Source organism: Ammospiza caudacuta, chromosome 5 (assembly GCF_027887145.1).
Source record: "Ammospiza caudacuta isolate bAmmCau1 chromosome 5, bAmmCau1.pri, whole genome shotgun sequence".
Lineage (NCBI taxonomy): Eukaryota > Metazoa > Chordata > Aves > Passeriformes > Passerellidae > Ammospiza > Ammospiza caudacuta.
Window position 1 is genome coordinate 39,266,008 of NC_080597.1, and position 18,957 is coordinate 39,284,964.

Here is an 18,957-nt window from a genome sequence, read left to right on the forward strand (position 1 = left end):
GTAATGATAAAATGCAAAAGGAAAACAAAGGACAAGAGCTCCAGCAAATGATTGCAGAAGCTAGAAAGCTGAAACTTGCACAAAGATTTTAGGTTTTCCAGTATAAAAAAAAAGTTAAGCGTGTTCATTTGCACTGCTGAAGTTTAATTTTTATATATTCACAAAAAACAAACCTCATATCCTGACCTTAATCGGAATAAATTGAATTCACAGTTCTCATATTTCACCAACACCCAGAGTCAGAGGCCATAAAGTAAGCAGCAGCTGCAGGTGACTGGCCCAAGCAACCCACCCCTCCAAACACAGAGAAGGGCTGGGTGCTACTGCTGCACACACAGCTCTGAAACAGCAGCACGTCATTCCTGCCTTTGCTCATCTTTTACTGTGCTGCATCATCAACAGTCCACAAAGCTGAACCCACCAGAGGCCCTCAAACTCAGGCAGCCATTCTCGGAACTGCCTTTTCAGGCAACCATAAGAGTAAAACATTCTGGAGTCAGTATAGCCAAAGAGCATTTGGATAATGAACATTAACCAAAATCAGAAATTCAAGGCAAAAGGTCACTAAATAGCAAAGTCCTCAGTAAGGGAATCCAGCTTCTGAATCACACTATGCACACACCACCTCCAAATTGCCATTCTCATGGTAAGAAAATTTCCCCCAAGCCTTTCCTGGAAGCCCTCCATGCTAATCTGCACAAATTGAAAGAAATCTTTCCTTTGTTGGAGAATAAAAGTGATTCATTCACTGCATAATTTAATGGTCTGGAGAATCAGGTGGTGGAGGCGGAAAGACATGTAGAGGTAATTGAGTCTGAAATCATTGATCTGAAGAAAATGGAATCAGAGCATAAATCCATTGCCAACTGTAATCAGATCTTTTGCTCACAGAAGGAATGGAACAAATAGAAAAACAGGTACAGCTGAAGACAAGATGGAAAGGGATGTCTCCCAGAGGGAGCTTGCTATTGACCCTTACAGGACTTCCAGAGACCCAAAAAAAAGAGTGCATCCAGAAAGGTTTCCTCTGAAATCATGGGACTAATGAAAAGCAAACTGTTGGTATTCTTTGTAACAAGAGCAGGGCAAAGTATTCACAGTAAACAGGTTTTTCACTGAAAGAACTGTCTTTCTTGGGTACACATTTTCATACAACACATCATTATTTCTACACAGTTAGTGCTGCAATAAATTATTTGACAAGTGTTTTAGGTGGAAATATTTTGGTACATCATTTACTCATAAAACTACACATGGGAATATGGCTTGAGGATTAGATATGTTAATTAAAGAATTAAAGGTACTCTGATTGAAACCCCATGTACAGTTTTATTCCCTGAAAAAATGAAAATTACTTTTAGAGTCTGGTGTCGAATTTTAAACATTTGTAATTTCAAATTCAACATTATTTACATTCCCATTAAAATCTCCATAATCTATTAAAAGAAACTATTTGTCTTAACTCTGAATAGTCAGTTTGACAATGTTGATTAATCATGAACCTGTAGCTTTAATTCTCTGTAAGGCGACTGACAGCAAGAAGAATGTATTTCTTTTGAAAATAGGCTATGAGAGAGACCATGCCAAATATTTAATTCCACACCTTTGCCAATTTCATGGATCTACAGTCTGGATACCTTGTACAAATGATGTTGAAAAAGAGCTGCACAAAAAATTACAGATATTCAATAGGGGATCATAGGATAAATCCTACTTCTGACTCCTCAGATGTATCAAACGAGTAATTGAAAAATTGTTGCTTTTTGTGTGATTGCTCCAGCTTATGCCCAGTCATCATCTGAAAAATTTACCATTCAAGATAAATATATCAGCAAATAATGGATAAAAGATTATCAGTATGTCAAACAACCTCTGTATTAAGCACTCTAATAAAAGTATAATTTAGTAAGAACTTTGAACTTGCTTCAAGTTACAAAAGAAGGGGAATGCAAGAGAAGAGTTCCCTGGCTGTATTCCCCAGAGCAGTCCAGGTATCTAGTTCTGGGGAGTGTTCAGCATAGGAGAATCACTTGGGAAATGATAGTGGTGATTCCTCAGCTGATGTATGTTTTGTTAAATTAACTTAACAAGTGAGCTCTTCTTTAATGTCTGCTGACCCATAAGAGTTACATCTGCACTTCTAATTGGCATACTGGTATGATTATTTTATCAAATGGTTCATAATGGTTGTTGCTTTCATAATCCTTCAACTTTGGCTTCAAAAGAGTTTTCATGATTGCATCAAAAAAGCTTAAAAAGGTCAGTTTAAAATGCTCAAAGCCCCAATGGCAGGTGAAATGTGAAAATATTTTTAACGTATACTTTGAATTTAAGACTCATCTATTAAATAGGAATACTTGAGGAAGAGGCCTTAGTTACACTGACCTTCATCTTTCAGGATATAGGAACAAAACAGTCCATCCCTTTCTGTGCTTTAGGATCTTCCTGACAATGTAAGGTCAGTGGAAACCAAAGGTTAGTGCATATATTTCAATGGGGATTTTGGAGTGTTTTTTAAAAGACAGATGAACATTGCAACAGAGTGCCCTCTCATTTGAGAATATTCTGATAGGTAGCTTATCCCTTTGAACTACTGCTTGAAATCTGTCCCAGAGCGGAGAAAATATTTTTTTCTGAGAAATGCTAATAATTTTGGGGGGAATATTTTTTCTGAGAAAAAATTTTCTTCTGTTTCACAGAAGAGAACATGTCTGAGGGGCTCCAAGTGCACTGACCCTACAAGCCTTAATAAAAATGCTTAGCTGCAGGACTGAAAACCACTACAGAAATAAAAAAGGCCAACATTTGTTATAGAACATAGAAAGACACTCATTTTATCATAAGAGCAGAAGTCTATGAAACAGGTAAATGGAAGAAACAGACAGAAGCTAGTAAAAATTTTGCCAGAAAAATAACCCCATTTTTTGGAGGAAAAAATGTAGCATCATGAAAGACAGTAAAATAAGATAATAAGCAAAAAAATGGATGAAAAAAGATATTCAAATATTTTCAAGTAAGAAACTGTTTGACTTTGATTTTATAATTCATATTTAGATTAACAAAATGAAGTGTTTACATGACCAACACTGATAAACGAGCTTGTCTTCTAAGATTTTTTTTAACCTTCAAAATAACCAAGATTTTAAAATGTTTAAAAAAATATTGATGTCTTGTCTGTGAATGTCATTCATCTATACAGGGACTTTACATCTCAGTGAATAATGTAACTCTTAATTCCTTTATAAAAGTGAATTTGTCTTTTCATGAGACCTCACTGCCCTAATATTCTTAATTGCTGATCTAAATATTTTCTGTCATTTTCTGCCCAATGGACAAATCTGTTGAACTAGGTATAAAGGGTTTTTTCATACACTTACAGTCACCTTAAACAAAAAGGCCTGACAGGAGACAATGATGTTGAAAACAAGCAAGTTTCATAATTGGCTGAAAGCTTATACTTGATTTTTCTCCCACAGCAGCACAAGGGCTCCTTATTAAAAACATAATAAAGGTAAGGATGAGCTCTTTGTTTGGTACAGTGGGATATGATGACAAATTAAAGAGTTGTTCAAACAGATCAGATTTAGGAAGGCCAACAGCCAAATAAAACAGTGAGGGCTGGTAATATGGATGGGAACAGCACATTATCATGCCTCTGGGGATGATGGATTCAGATTATAATTCTTGCACTCAGTTCTATATCTGGGAAGAGCTCATATGCCAACAAACTGATTGTAGCTATAACTTTCCTTATTGCCCTGCTACAACACCTTTAGGTGTTACTTCTGTTAGTAGAAACAAAGCAGTCCACTGCTTACAGGATAAAGGATAAAAGATAAAAGGAAAAGGACAAATTTATTACAATTTTGTGTATATAATACTACAACAACTTTAGCTGCTTCAATTTCAGGAGTCTGGTGAGAATTTCGTGTTACCCATAAAAATCAGCCTCCCAGCAGCTCTGCAAACTAGCATTAAATAAATAGGATGTGTATTAGCAGCTGTGAAATCTATGATCTGTGATACCTTACAGGCAGGAAACTTGAAGCACACAGCACACACTCTGATGCCAGGGGGTTTGGACTGGAAGACCTTTAAACTCCCCTTCCAACCCAAATCATTCTGTGATTGTGCTAAAAAAAAAAAATTGGTTTGTAGAACAGGTAGCACAGTTTAGATGCTACTGTCTTAGATAGTTGTGCCTGCCAAGATGTTAGGCAAGGAATTTAAATTTTGCAGTTGTATATATACTTTTCCACCTTTCATCTGGCTTCTCTATTTGGTTAACAAGCTAAAAGAGACAAGGCTCTCTTACATACCTTCTCAACGCATAGTAGCTCAAGGTAGACTCATATTACTTGGATACTACTATTTAAAATGTCACAATATATGGGAAGAGGATTATACAGAGAGAGAGCCATGGAAACCCCTGCTCTAGGAACAAAAAATAGTACTTCAAACAAGAGCAACCTCATCATGCTATCATGTCTGTATATATATTGCAGCTAAACCAGATCAGGATGTGGTACAATTGTAGTGTAACTGTGTATCTACAAATAAAAGCAAAGGTGATTATCATTCAGGCTGCCACTATGAAGATATCCATTACATGTGTTTCATTTCTTTTCCTCACATAAAATTCCATTCCTGCATAATAGTAGTAATTTAGTGCCTAACTTCATGGTAATGTAGTTACAGGGTTTTTTTTCTGTTTATTGGTTTGCATTTGCTTGTTGTTGAATTTCCTTTTTTATTTTATTATGTAGTGTTTTTTGCCATAAGATCTCCTGAAGCTTTTGTTTCAGCTGTTCAGACTGAATTTTTATCATCAGACTACTCTACCTCAATCCTCACATCATCTTTTCAAAATTGTTTCTGCTGCTGAGTGCAGGTCTCAGCATGGATCCCTGTGGGATTTCACCAGGATTTCTCCCTTTAAAATATTTTTTTTTTTTAAAGGCCAATTATTCTTGTGTTTTAACCTCTGACTTGTAATTAGTTCAGCAGAAGGTAAGAAAGATGATGAAGGGACGGGAGCATATCTCTTACAAGGAAAGGATGAGGAAGCTGGGCCTATTCAGCCTCCAGAAGAGATGACTGAGAAGGGATGTCATCAAACCTTATAAAAGTCTAAGTGAGGGTGGCAAGGGATGGAACCAGGCTCTTCTCAGCCAAGGAGCAGGACAAGAGGCAATGGGCAGAGAGAGATGCACAGCAAGTTCTGCTTAATGTAAGGAAGGACTTCTTTACTGTGCATGTGACTGAGCACTGGAACAGATTGTCCAGAGAGGGTGTGGAGATAATGAACAACTGTCTGAACACAATCCTGTGCCACATGCTCTAGGATGACCCTGCCTGAGCAGAGAGGTTGGACCAGATGAACCTCTGTGATCTCTTGCAACCTGACCCATTCTGTGATTTTGTGAATTTGTGTCTCAAAGAATGTTCATTCTCATCTTATATAAGAGTAGTTTCAAAAAATACTTCTTGAAATCTTTGTCCAAAAGATTGAGCTAAAATACACACATATTAACTTGATTACCCTTATCCATATATTACCTTCACAGAATAATTCAGAGGACGCATCATGCATTAATTTTTTCTATTAAAACAAAAAAAAAGGTAGTTCAACACTTCCCCCATTGCAATTTCTCTTTATTAAAATTTCTATTAAGTTCCTTCATATATAGATCAGACTTATTGCTCTATTGCTCTCTTCCTGTCAAATTCCGCCATTAATTCCTTTTAAAATATTTGGTCATCCTGCCATCTTCCATTCCTCTGATTCCAGGGTTGCATATCCCATAGTTCATCAGGCGTGTGTTTTAGTTCCCTCAAAATTCTGGAGCATCTGCCATAAAATCACATCCTTTGTTTCTTTTTCTTTTTTTTTCCCCCTTAAAAATTCTCTAAACATTTCCCAGTCAAAAATCAGCCCACAGATACATCTTCTGTTCCAGGCACGATTATGCAGTGCCTAATATGTTCTAAAGAATCCTTCCATAAAGGTCATGAAAGTTTTCCATATACTAAAGAAAGAAAAATTGTGGACAAATTGGATTATACTTTCTCACCTTAGCTGAGCTTGGGAAAAAAAAGAAGCTTGAAAAGCTGAAAAAAAGTCTGAGAAGTCTGAAAAGCAGATCTGTGTAGGCAGCATTTTCATCATTTGTGTCAGGTTCACCTGAAGAATGGCCCATTGGCAGTGTGCCACGTGCCTTAATGATCTGGCTGCCAAATTTATTCTTGGATGCCAAATGCTCCCCATGGTTTGTTTCCAGACAGGTTCTATCTTACACAGTAGAGTGACAGGTGATATTTGATTGTAAAAGCCAAACATTCCACTATCATACTAAAGTTTGAAAAAGGAGCATAGATTTGTCTTACAAACATCTTTGAATGAATGGCACAAGAATTAAGAAACTATGACCTACCTTTCCACATCATCATAAGGCAAGATGATTTTATAGGTAAGGTAACCCCTATTTTTTGCATCTTAAAGGAGGAAAGCTTGTACAAAAAGAGTAAGGCTTGTACAAAGGTTCATATATCTCTAAGAGTAAGAGCTCTTTGATCATATATGATACATGACAGGAATTTGCTGTGACGTATTATTCTTTTTCAAATCTCTCTTTTTTCTTTTTAAACAAACACAAAAAATCTGGAACCAATGTATTTTATTTCACAGCTGTGAATACTCTACTAAAACATACTTGAAATAAACTATTTGCAGTAGTCTTTGTTGAGAAATTATGCTTTATTCTTAAGCTTAGACAGTCAGCAAAATGAGTATTCTTCTAAACTTATTACTGTAACTGAGAACACAGACAATCTTAAAATAGCAACAATCATAATAAACAATAGTGGTTTTAGTAATAGACTATATTTTTAAATGTCAGTAATGGTATTTTTAAATAAAAAGCTAGCAATGTACTCTAAATGTGTGCTATGAGGAACATAAGCATATAGCTGCCAGACAATCTCAATGAATGATTTCACTGTTGAATTATGAAATCATTGTGTTTGATATTATTATACACATACAGTCCAGATCTGCTGCAGATCATGTTCAAGAAGAATTCCAAACAGCCTGAGCTCATCACTAACCCTAGGCCAAGCAGGGCTTATAGATAATTATTAAATAAATCTATGGATTATACCTGGTTTTTACAGTTTCTATAGTGTTATTCTTTGGTCATTGTGAAGGTAGAAGAGAAAACATGGATTTTTTCTTTTTCTCTAAACCATAGAGATATGCAAGAACACACCCACATACCATTTTCAAACAGATGAGCACAAAATGTCTTGTACAGGTTCTTCTTTCACATCCGTTCTACAATTGTTTTCTTAATGTTTATTTCTATAGATCAACTCCTGATGTTCAAAATACTTGTTTTCTCGAGGACACAAGAAAACATATGACCAATCCTCTTACCTTTAGCAGGTAAGTTTGGCAGTCACTGACATAATCATACTCCAGCCCATCGAAGGTGTAATAGTGTCGGTCTCCATAAATGGTGCACACAGCAGGGCAGGGGTAACTGGTGCAGTTGAAGACACCTCTCCGACAAACACTGAAAGGAAAACCAACAGTCAATGTCTCCTCATAATGGCAGTCTTCTGCTGGATATCTTGAAGAAAATGCTTTCTTGTGTTCTTTATTTCAAATCATACAGAAATTCAGGAATGGAATAAAATTCTCAGACCTTGAAACAGAGAGCTATACTGTGAATTGCTTCAGAAGATACTGGTGATGCCATGGCAAGTACTGAACATTTTGCCATTAGCCCATCTGTGCAATAAAAATGCATTAAAAATAAATGCAAAATCTCAAAGTTTGCAGGGCTTATGCAAATATTTCCATCACTGCCTCCAGTATAGATAAGGCACAATGCCACAACATGCTCATTCATAAGACATCAGTAGTCTATTTTTTCTGAATTTTGATTAAGGTCTGCAAATTTTCAAAGGAAAATACCTCCAGTTGCTACCTGTAAGATTTAAGGATATCAGACAAATATGGAATAAGTTTAAGAAATTAATGCTGATATTTTGCAAGATTACTTTTCCTGTCAGTTACATTCAGTGGCTTACACAAATTCATATGAAAGCAGTACTGGCATCCTCTATTTTTGCTTGTGTAAGTGTAAAACCTCAGTTGATTTGCCAGTGTAGTATTAAACTGATTAAAAGTTGCCATGCCAATTTTTTTCCCATTATTAAATATACACTTAATTGATTATAGATATTTTGGCTAGGAAATAAGCATATCTCTCTTTTTCTCCTTGGTTGTCTTTCATTATATTCTATTCTGCAAAATGCCACATCTTCATTTCAGAGACTAACAAATATGTGTGGAATTAAGCATTTGTTCTTGACTGCTTTTTAATTTGGATATCTTCAGCTTCCTTTTCAGGTCTGAAAAGACACTCCACCAAAGTCTTCCTACCTATCCAAGCCTATCAGTAAGCTTAATAAAAGATATATCCTCTAACTATCTATAAACACGAATATATATTTTTGATTTTCAAAGTATGCAATGCATTTTCTGTATCAGCTTCACTTTGGGTCTAGATCCATTTGATTTGAAAGTGTGCAGAATGAACTCACCAGGTGTAACATGGAGTAGCTATCACTTCTCCTGACAGAAATTCTCTGTCTTTCCAGGTGCATGGACAACTGTCAGGAATATAACATTTCCCTCTGTGCTCAGCCATCCTTCAACAAAAAAAAAGTTATTAAGATGAAAGAGTAATTCCAAAAGATCAATGTACAGTATATTTGACTCCTAAATCTGAAAATGAACACAGGAGGAGGAAATGGAAATGAATGGAACAAGTGGTGATTGATCCTGACACAAATAGAAGTTTTTAGATTTTATACTTGGATTTCACCCCTACCAAGCTCAGCTGACTCTTTCTGGGCACCAAATCCAAACACACAAGCTGAGAAAACAAGAAAAGGACAGAGGGAATGAAGGGAAATTGGGCAGAAACCAGTCCATACACCTGCCCTCCCTGCCCCTGACTGGGCACCGGCAATGTAAGCCTGAGTAGAAATTTAGGTGAGACAAAGACTTAGGCAGCAATAAACAGAAGCACAAATGGTTTCCATCACAATATTTTGTCATGTTTGCTTTTACATTCAAATAAACTAACTGTGCAAATGGTGGAAGTCATCTCCTGTCCAGATAGTTTCAAATACCAGCCAATTGGAATAGTAGCAAGCTGGATATCTGATGGCCTTTTAGCTGTTACTGTGTGTCTGTGACAATTTATAGAACAATTGTTTCAAAATTAGAAGTGTGATACCACTGGAATTTAACAAGCAAAAAACACGTGCAGAGTTGAATTGTGGAAAATATGCATTTGGATTGTGCTTCAGGTTGGTCCATCAAAGCTTACCCAGGGGGGCAAATGCAGCCACTTGCACAGGGTGGTGAGGGGACACAGGAGAAGTTCATGGCAAGGTTCGCACAAGAGATCCCACAGTTCACACCCGCTGCTGGTAACCCAGGCACAGGAGATCTGCAGTCATAGTAGATTTTTCCTTCAGGGCATACGTGAACTTCAAACGCAAAATGAAGGTTAAATAAGATCAACTGCTTTTACACTGAAGGTTTTCTATTTGTTTTTGTTCACAATCTATTTATTGGGATACAAAGGGAGGTTACATTACAGTTCATATAAGAATGCAATTGGAATAAGAGTCGATGGCATAATCTGTATTACAGACACATAAAATTAATATGGGTACTAATGTTGAAAAACCAATAATATTAGGCATCTGGATGTATGTGTCCAGGATCTCACACATAGTCCATTCTTAATGACAGAATCATTACACCTTAGGCAGAAAAAACCCTTAGAAGTGCAACAATTTTCAAAGTACTTCTAAATACATTAGAAAAGCATTAAAAATTTACTTGTTAGACATCAATGTCTTAAAGCTTCCTAAACATGGACAGTGAGCCTAATTATAGGTATTCCCATGAGAACACATGGACCTAGATGGCACATGCAATTATTTATTTCTTTTAATTTTCCAAGTGACTGAGTAGCAGAATTTGCTATAGAAAAAGAGGGAAAGCTGCCCAAGACTATTTGTGCTCTTAACCTCCTATTTGAAATATTTTGTGATATAAATCATCTCATCATTTAAACATATATGAGGAGAAAACCAAATCAATATTCAATATCAAATTCTCTATTTGTGCAACTTTTATATGGAATAAGACTGTAAATTACCTCTGTTTTCTGTAGTGGCTTCAATACATGTCACTGTTCCATTCAAACATTGACTAGAAAAAAAAAAGGAAACTCATGTTTGTTCAAGAAAAAATGCTTTGTAGTCACCATGTTAAAAAATATTATACAATTCAACCTTATTTAAACAACAGAAATTAGGAGGAGAAAGAGGATTAAAATCCAAAAGCTTGAGTTCTGCCCAATATTGTCTTGGTAGTTTCTAATTCCTGATTTGTAAAGAGGGCCTAAATTCATAGTTAATGTACTATGCAATTTCCTAACTTCCACTGAAAGAAAAAAAAAAGCTGAGTATGTCAAACCCTGTGAGAATGGAGGGCCAAGTGATTTAGGATGCAGGCAGTATAACACAAAACCTTATCCACCACAGCTTAAAGAATTTTCCAGGTATTTTGTTAAAATAATCAGGTACATAATCCAATTTATACTAGGCTCTCTTATTACTAAGTATGCAAAAAAAAAAAATCATGATACAATAAACTTTCAATCTACATGAGAAAAATTCTCAAACCATTTTAAGATGTGTCCAAACTGTGATACAAGAAAGATAAAACTCTTGCAGTCAAACCTACCAGGAGCCTGTTGGCGTAGGAAGGATTTCTCCAGGCTGCAGTGCTTTGCCTTTGTAATGACAATGACAGCCAGATCTGTTAAAAGAATATTCATGCATTTAGGTAGAAAATCAAGAATAGCAATGGGATTTAAGGGCCCTCTATCAAGCTGTTATGATATGCAGGTCTTACCATAACATTAACTTAATTCATTAGCTCAATCCTTATATGTACAATATTCTTTGAAAGACAAAAATTTAATGATACTCAGACTGTATTGAAGTCAGTGGCAAAACTCATATCATCTTCAGCAAAGCCAGGATTTTCCTCTATCTCTGGACATTTTATTTTGCTGTTTCTGTGCAATATTCTAATAGAAAGGACTTTTCCTTTTCAGTCATGGGAGCAGAATGAAAACATGCATTTCCCATTCAAAGTATTCTTAATATCATGAGGTAGAGCAATTATCATAGCAAAATCCATTAACTGTGTGATAAGAGCCAGACAGGTTAGAAGTAGCAATAAAATAATCTAGAAACAATGAAAAAATATGTGAATAAAAAGACAATTCACACTCTTTAATAGTTTAAAACAGTTTTTATCCCTACATTATGAACTTCACTGATCTTCCCAAAACATATGTTGCAATGAACGGAAATAATTCTGTAACTACCCATAGTGGTAGGCTTTAAAATTTTGGGTTTGCAATATACAAAAACTTTTTCCTCTCAGTGACTATTTCCTCCCATTTAACTGAAGAGCTTTGCATTGTGACACAGAAAAAAGACACTTCTAGCCACTCTTCCCATACCATCCCTTTCTTTGTGGATTGTTGCTTTATAGATTTCTTCTCACTTTTTTTCAAGTGGTAAAAACAAGGTTTTCATATGAAAATGCTATCCCATGAATTAAAAAGTTTCACTACCCTTCTCTAAAGCTTGAGAAATCTGCTCTAAAGTGAAGCAGATACATATACACACAGTAACAGAGGACTATTGACTGGTAAAACAGAATATTAAATCTTTACATATTGTTTGTTACACAATTGTCAATATTTTTTGTTATCTTCTCTAGGCAGTCTGCATCTTGAGGGAAACAGCAGAAAAGCTACTTTAAATCTTGCTGGAAAGAGGAAATTGTGTCCATACATATATTCTACTTTTTATTACTTACATTGATACACAAAAGTTGACTGACTCTTCAAAATACTTCCCATCAGGACAATTACATCCTTCTGCACAGTCATCAGCACAGATATTTGCCATGGAAAGTGAAGCACAGGAATGTTTACAAAAAGAAGAGCACTGATGATAAAGCATACCACTGTGACACATCACAGCTGGAGGAAAGAGAGGGAGGGAGAAAGAAGGGAGAACAGCATTCTGTTAAAATCTGAAAAATGGAAAACAAAGTTTTGTATCATGGAAGTTCAAGAAAATCAAAGCAAAGTGGTCTCTTCTGGCACTGGGTTTAGTTGAAAAGCATGAGAAAAATATGCCATGTTACCAATTTCTGAAGTTAGATATATTAAGATTAAGGTGGGTTTTTGTTAAAATAATTTTTAACTGGAATCATCAGTTTTGTAAACAGTAGCTTTCTGTCCTTTCCATATGTCAAATTGAGCATCTATCTAGTAATTCAGTCTTCCAAGAGGTCTAGCTAAGGCTGAGGCATTGCTATATTGCTTAGAAACAGAAATACAGCAGTTGGACTTCAATTACCCTTGTGGGTCCCTTCCAATTCACGATACTCTAAGATTCTGTGAAATGCTTTGTTTTAAATCATTACTGTATCACACACCCTGTCCTGCCCAGTCTAGGGAGACCCTGTCAATCCCCCTTAGGGAATGGCTCCACTCCTGCCACTCCCTGACTCCTTTATCCTAATAGGGACTTCCATATGACTTAGGGCTTCAAAGAAAGAATTCCATTTCTCTCTGTGAGCAATAGAAAGGGCAGACATTCCTATGAGGCAGCTCAGGAGCACCGACTCTTATACGTAATGTAAAGGCTGTTACCATTCTCCCCTCGTACATCATTACACCATGGCACAACTCTAGTTTCCAGGAAAAAGAAGCCAATCCTTATATTTTGTGGAGTGATTGAAATTTGTAGAGTTTTACACATTTCTAAAAGACATTCCATTATGGAAATGTTACTCACCACAGTAAGAAACATGAGATCTGAAGTCAATGACGACGCCGTGCTTGCCACAGACATAAGCATAGTGTGCCAAAGCGTTGCACAGGCAGCTGCTTCCACATTTGCATGCGTCAAAGCGGCAGAGCTGGTAGTACAGCCCTGGACTGATGTAGGCATGGCAGGGAGAAAACACCTCTTGGTTGATGATATCACAGTGAGATGCATACCCAGCTAAGAGAAGGTGACATTGTTTTAGCCAGGTCCATTTTAATATAACAGTTAGTCAAATCAATAGCACGGAATATTAAAATCAAACATAGCCAGGCGTGCAATATAAACACTTGCATACAATTCTATAGTTTAAAATTGATATTACAAACAACTCCCTCAATAGAGAACTCTACTTAAGATAAAAATAACTGTATTAAAACTCAATACTAAGTTATGCCTTCCTCTTATAACACAGGAAATTTAAATGGCAAAATAATATACTTCAAAAGAATAGTTAGAGTCCCCCAATGCCTGAAGTATGGTTTTCCTACTTGACATTCATTTAGCTTTAACGTCAACAATGGCCATGTACTTCCTGGCATGTGGTCTCAGGAAACATTACAAAGGAGATCTTGAGGGCATGCAAATCCCAAACTGGCCATACACCTTCTAGCAGCAACAAACCCTCCTCCTGCCCTCCAGCCACTGAAGCAGACTGCCTCCACAAGTGGTGGAATAGCTAAGGAACTCTGTGATGTGGATTATATTTAAGCCACTTTTGCTGCTAAAAGAACGCACCTCTCCTTCAAACTCCATGTTCATTTCCACAGACACACATTGACAGAAGAATTTCACATTTTTTGGACTCTCTCAGTAAACTAGATTCAAGGACTGAACTTAACAACTTAACTCAGTTGAAAATTAACCTGACAAAATAAGTAACCAAACAATCTTTTTTTTTTTTTTCCTTTGTTGATCAGGTCACTATCATCTTAGACCTGAAAAAGATGCCGGTGCTTGTAGCATGGTGTGGATGACTTCACTCTCTGCTGCTTTTTCACAGTGATTCTTAGAGGATCATGGTGAAATTCAGTCTGGAAAGGACCCTCAGAAAGCCATGCAGTCCACCCTCCTGCTCTAAGCAGCACAAATTTATGTCAAACTCCACCTTCACTGAGCTAGCACAGAACTGAGGGTGAGGCATGAAGGCTCTGAGCTGATCTGGCTGAGAGGTCTGGCTGTCTTGAGAAGACAGACAGCAAGGAGTGTATAAAAACTCCTAGGATTCCCCACATTGTTAGAGATTTACTGTTATTCTAGCCTTGCTTCAACAGGCTTTAAATATGGATAAATCCCACATGCATAATGAGATCTGATGTCTGAAATGTTAAAAATATTAGACTACATTCTGTCAGAATTGGCAACTACAGTCTACCCATTGTCTTCATTAATTGAAAAGAGCAGCAATGCAAAAAGGAGACAGTGAAAGTTCAACACAAACCATAGGCATGCCAACCAGCCAAAACTAAATCCTTGCCCAGGAATTTGAACAAATTCAAGGCTCTCAGATTGTCTGCAACAGTTTTTGTCAGAGATGGAGGATTAAGAAATTTTTAGTGCAATAATCATGCGGAAGCCAGAGACAGGACTTTTGGTCTCAACATTGTCTCCTGTACTTTCTTTAACAATCATGCATCAATCTTTCCTGTCAACTGGCATAATTTACAGGATCATAAATAGCTAAAAAGCTGCATGTATAGTAATCAGCAGAATTTAGTGCTCATAGTCAGTACACCCAGCACTAAATTACCAACTAGCTTTTATTTATCAAGTACTAACTTCATTTTACATACAAAATGTATGGGAAAATGATCTTTGCTGATGCCAAAAAAAAAAAAAAAGTGCACATCTAAACCTGAAGATGAAATACATGTATGTGCAATTTTTTTCACAGAGAACAGAAAAACTGTCCCATAATAATAAGATACAGCTAAGTCCAGACTCCCCTGTGAAAATGTACCATTTTGCTGATTCACATTGCAGGGATCAACCACAGGAATATTGATAGGCATGGAGCAAGCTGAGGAAACCTTCCATGCATTGGCATGAAGTTGTGGGGTCCCTTCTATCATCCCTGCTGGAGATCTGAAAAGGAAAACATCAACACTGCAAGCATCCTGTTGACCTTAGGGTGTACATGGGTGGGGATGCAAGTTCAATAAAGAGGCTTAGGTTTATAGTCACATTGAATAGTCAATGTGCCAAAAGAATTCCCATCCTTGAGGTATAAAAGAAGAGAGGGCATGTGAAACTTTTTCCTCAATATTTTATTCCTGTGAAAATGTTCCTACATTCTAAGTCTGCTGTGCAGACAAGTTTTGTGACATTATAGCTTGAGGAAATTTGGAGGAAATAAGGTTAAAAAGTAAGGAAATTATGCCCTTCTAATTAAAATATTCCTGTGGTGCAGAATTACATTTTTTTACATTAAAACTTGATGTGGGGAGGAAAATCAAACAGTAGTAAGTGTCAGCCATGTGAGGATGATACAAGTATTATCACCCAATCTTTTTCTCAGTGCTCATATATTTGCTCTGAAGAAAAGGGAGCAACAAGAAAGGGAAAAGTGCATTCAAATAATATCATCATCCAGAAACTTCTACAAATAATATGGTAGCTTTCTATAATTACTTAAAAAAAACACCTTAAAATGCATAAGTTTTTGACTTTCATATTTATAAAAGTGACTACCATTTTAATTAAGACATTTTATATTGGTTAGTTTATTAACGTTTGAGCATGTTAATGAAATTCAATTATCAGATGATTATGTTCAACAAAACTTTTCACTTGTTATTAAATACAATATAAATGCAAAACATGAAACTTACAGAAAATCATCTCTTAAATTTCCATTGTAAGTTCCACATAGTCCTAATGTTCTTCTCTTCCATCTGACATCAACTTGAACATAGATCCTCTCTCCATCTTTAGCAAACAGTATCTTCAAACCAAAACTAGTTTTCAGTTGAACAAAGAAAGAAGATATATTCTGAATTTCAATAGCCCCTGAACATAGCAAAAGAAGAAGAAAAACAAAGTCACTGAAACCCAGCTTCCAGGTTGTACTGGTTTACCCATTAAGCAAAAAAAAATTTGAAAATTCAGACATAAAATGAAAAACTATGCACAACCTCACCATCGGCCAAATATCCTCTCCCATTCTCTATCTGAGCTTATTTCCAGTAACAACACAAATCAGGAATTCCACCTACTGTTGACATTTTAAAAATGTCACAGCTTTCTGCACCTGTGAGTTATCTAGAAACCATGCTTGCACCTCTCTGTTTGGTTTTTTTGGCAATGAGAAGGCAAGACAAGATACTTTTTTCTTAGTATCCAGTGATATTACAAGAGTGAGTAACAGATTTCTGTAAAGTATATTGAATCTTTAGATAGCAGGTTCTCTCTTACCACTATTGACATGACATCAGTATAGCTCCTTCCTTGGACTGTATGTGAACTGAGCCCCTATCAAATTCCCAGCTTTCCTTCCCAGCAAATCCATTATGTGAGGAAATGGAAATTTCACAGTCACAGCATTCATTTGCTACACATTGTTGGGCTACTTGCAGCTGAAGGTCTAAAGTAGATCTACCTTCATAAGCAGCCTCTACACATGCACACACACACAGATTGAAAAGAGGAAAACAAAATCCTTAAGGATGTCCTTAGGGATTCAGACTTATTAGATACACACAATTATCAAGAATGTGACACTAAAATACTTTTCATAAATTATATTTGTTGCAGACTGTGGAAAGAGACAAGAAAATGAATAGGGACTAATTCAAAAGGAATAAAATGAAGTTACCAATCAAATTATGAAGCAGAAGTGTCAACATAGAGCATAACTGAGCTATGAAGCTCATTGCCGTAGGAAACAGTACTGTGACTGGACAAATTCAATGAAGAAAAGACCTAACTGCAATCACCACCACAGGATTCCCTAAAATCTGTTTTGCAGAAGGCTGGATAAGAACTTTACTCTCACTTAACTCTTTTAGAAAGAGACTAAAATTCCACTGACTGGTCACTGTAAATTTCAAAATTTAGCAGTATCATTTCTACTTTCAGTGCTTAATTTTATAACATGCTTTTAAGGCTGGTTTATTTTACTATCCTTTCCAAAATGATGAAGTAACCTGTCTGAAATCACAACATAAGTCAGCAGTGAAATCAACATAAATCCCATGGAGCACGTGGATTCTTTTCCATTCTATTTAGTCTAAAAAGCTTTAAACAAGCTAGACCTTAGCACCAAGATCTCTTCACTTCCTTTCTTTTTCTTACCTCTCTCCCCCTAAACACAAACAAAATGAGTGGAATTTCTAAGTACTCTATAAGATAAGAAATGCAAAGAAATGAGGGCATAATGAAGAATTGTTTTACAGATGATAAAAGTAAATTTCTATAATTATTACTAATGTTCTAAGACGTAAGTGATTGTATGCTTTTATAAGTTATGCTTAAAGAAATTCCTTTTTCAAAGACTGATATTATTAAAACGTTCTGAAGCATTTAAGAGACAGAATGTGAACTCTGGTAATATTCTTCTTCATGCACTTCTTACCATTGAGGTTAAAAACTTGGTTAGGGACAGCTTGGATTTGACCATATCTTGTGAGAGTTACTTGTTTCCTCACGTCATCTTCAAGAACCAGTGTTATAGACTCAATGCAGGCATGGTCAAAGTTCTAAGGAGAAACAAGTTTCACCATCAGAAACAGACAATGACATTAATATTACCATGGAAAACAGAAGCAAATAAACAGGGGGGAAAAAAGCATATAGAAAGGAAATATCAGAACTGTCATCAGGTAAATCACTTGTAAACTATCACTCAAAGCATTAAACAAGGCACTCAAAATTGTATGTACAACATCATATAACATTGCTTATGCATAATCTTCATATGCTAGGAGAATGCATTTTAGGTATTATGGCAGTATTATAGAAAGTGGACAGAGGTCCCCAGGTACTGATACTGGGTTGAAAATTCCATACTTGCATGGCCACTTTGGGTACTGGTCATTGATGGGTTAATCACTGGTAGAGCAAGGGTCTGACCCGATCTAAATCAAGCTGCTGCAACCAGAGCACAAATGCAGCAACACAGGAGAAAGAAACTTTGGCACACATAAAATGTAGTGATGATCTCTGATTGCAGATAAAAAGGACATAAATTCTCCAGTATTATATTACAATAATTTATAAATATCTGACAATTGAAAAATTGTGACCTATAAACCATGTCACATGCATCATTTTAGTGTGCAATCCAGGCAGAATTTATGAACCTAAATACAGGACAAAAGCCAACACCGAATTAGCCAAACCCAAGCATCTCATGCTCCCCAGGGTCCCTCTGTTTTCATCCAGAAACTTTTCAAGGTGCCTAGAGCTCTACAAAAGGTTATTACCAGGGGCAACCTTATTTTTAGTGGATACCTAACCAACCCTTTCATGCTTGAGGCCACCTGAAATGCCTCAAGTATGAAATGGTTGGTTAGGTAGCCACTGAAAAATAATAAAAATAACACCTATGCAGGAGAAGCAGGTGCTTACAAGAAAGGTAGAGAGGCACCAGATCATGATCAAGCTTTTGAAAGGAGGATATGAGAGACAGTCCCAGAGTAGGGCATTGCCCCCTGCTGAGGTGTTCAGACATCCCCGTCCTCAGCATATGGTCAGTGAGTCACAGTCTCAAGGCCCCTTCTCCTGAGAGTCTAACAGCACCATTAAATCCACTCTCAAAGGTAAGTACTCTTTATAAGCACCTTTATTCCTAAAGACTGTTGTTGAATATCTGCCAAATATTTTCAAACAAGTATGTGTGGTGCCTAGTCTCATGGATGGTTTTCTAAAAGACATTGTTCCAACAAATAAAATATGTTATAACATATCAAATAAAATCTAAAGCTAGCAAAAAAAAAAAATTCTTGCCTA

The 18,957-nt window shown here is 36.4% G+C and overlaps 1 protein-coding gene across 1 annotated transcript in view; it reads right to left on the minus strand.

Moving 5' to 3' along the window:
* Positions 1-18,957, minus strand: part of OTOGL (otogelin like) — a 94,391-nt gene that overhangs the window by 54,695 nt on the left and 20,739 nt on the right. The window contains exons 16-25 of the mRNA XM_058805944.1: positions 17,582-17,705; positions 15,840-16,017; positions 14,969-15,093; positions 12,979-13,188; positions 11,990-12,155; positions 10,838-10,912; positions 10,248-10,300; positions 9,405-9,567; positions 8,611-8,718; positions 7,436-7,574 (exon numbers count right to left, since the gene is read on the minus strand). Coding sequence (XP_058661927.1) covers positions 7,436-7,574; positions 8,611-8,718; positions 9,405-9,567; positions 10,248-10,300; positions 10,838-10,912; positions 11,990-12,155; positions 12,979-13,188; positions 14,969-15,093; positions 15,840-16,017; positions 17,582-17,705 — 1,341 coding nt within the window. The remainder of the gene's footprint in view (positions 1-7,435; positions 7,575-8,610; positions 8,719-9,404; positions 9,568-10,247; positions 10,301-10,837; positions 10,913-11,989; positions 12,156-12,978; positions 13,189-14,968; positions 15,094-15,839; positions 16,018-17,581; positions 17,706-18,957) is intronic.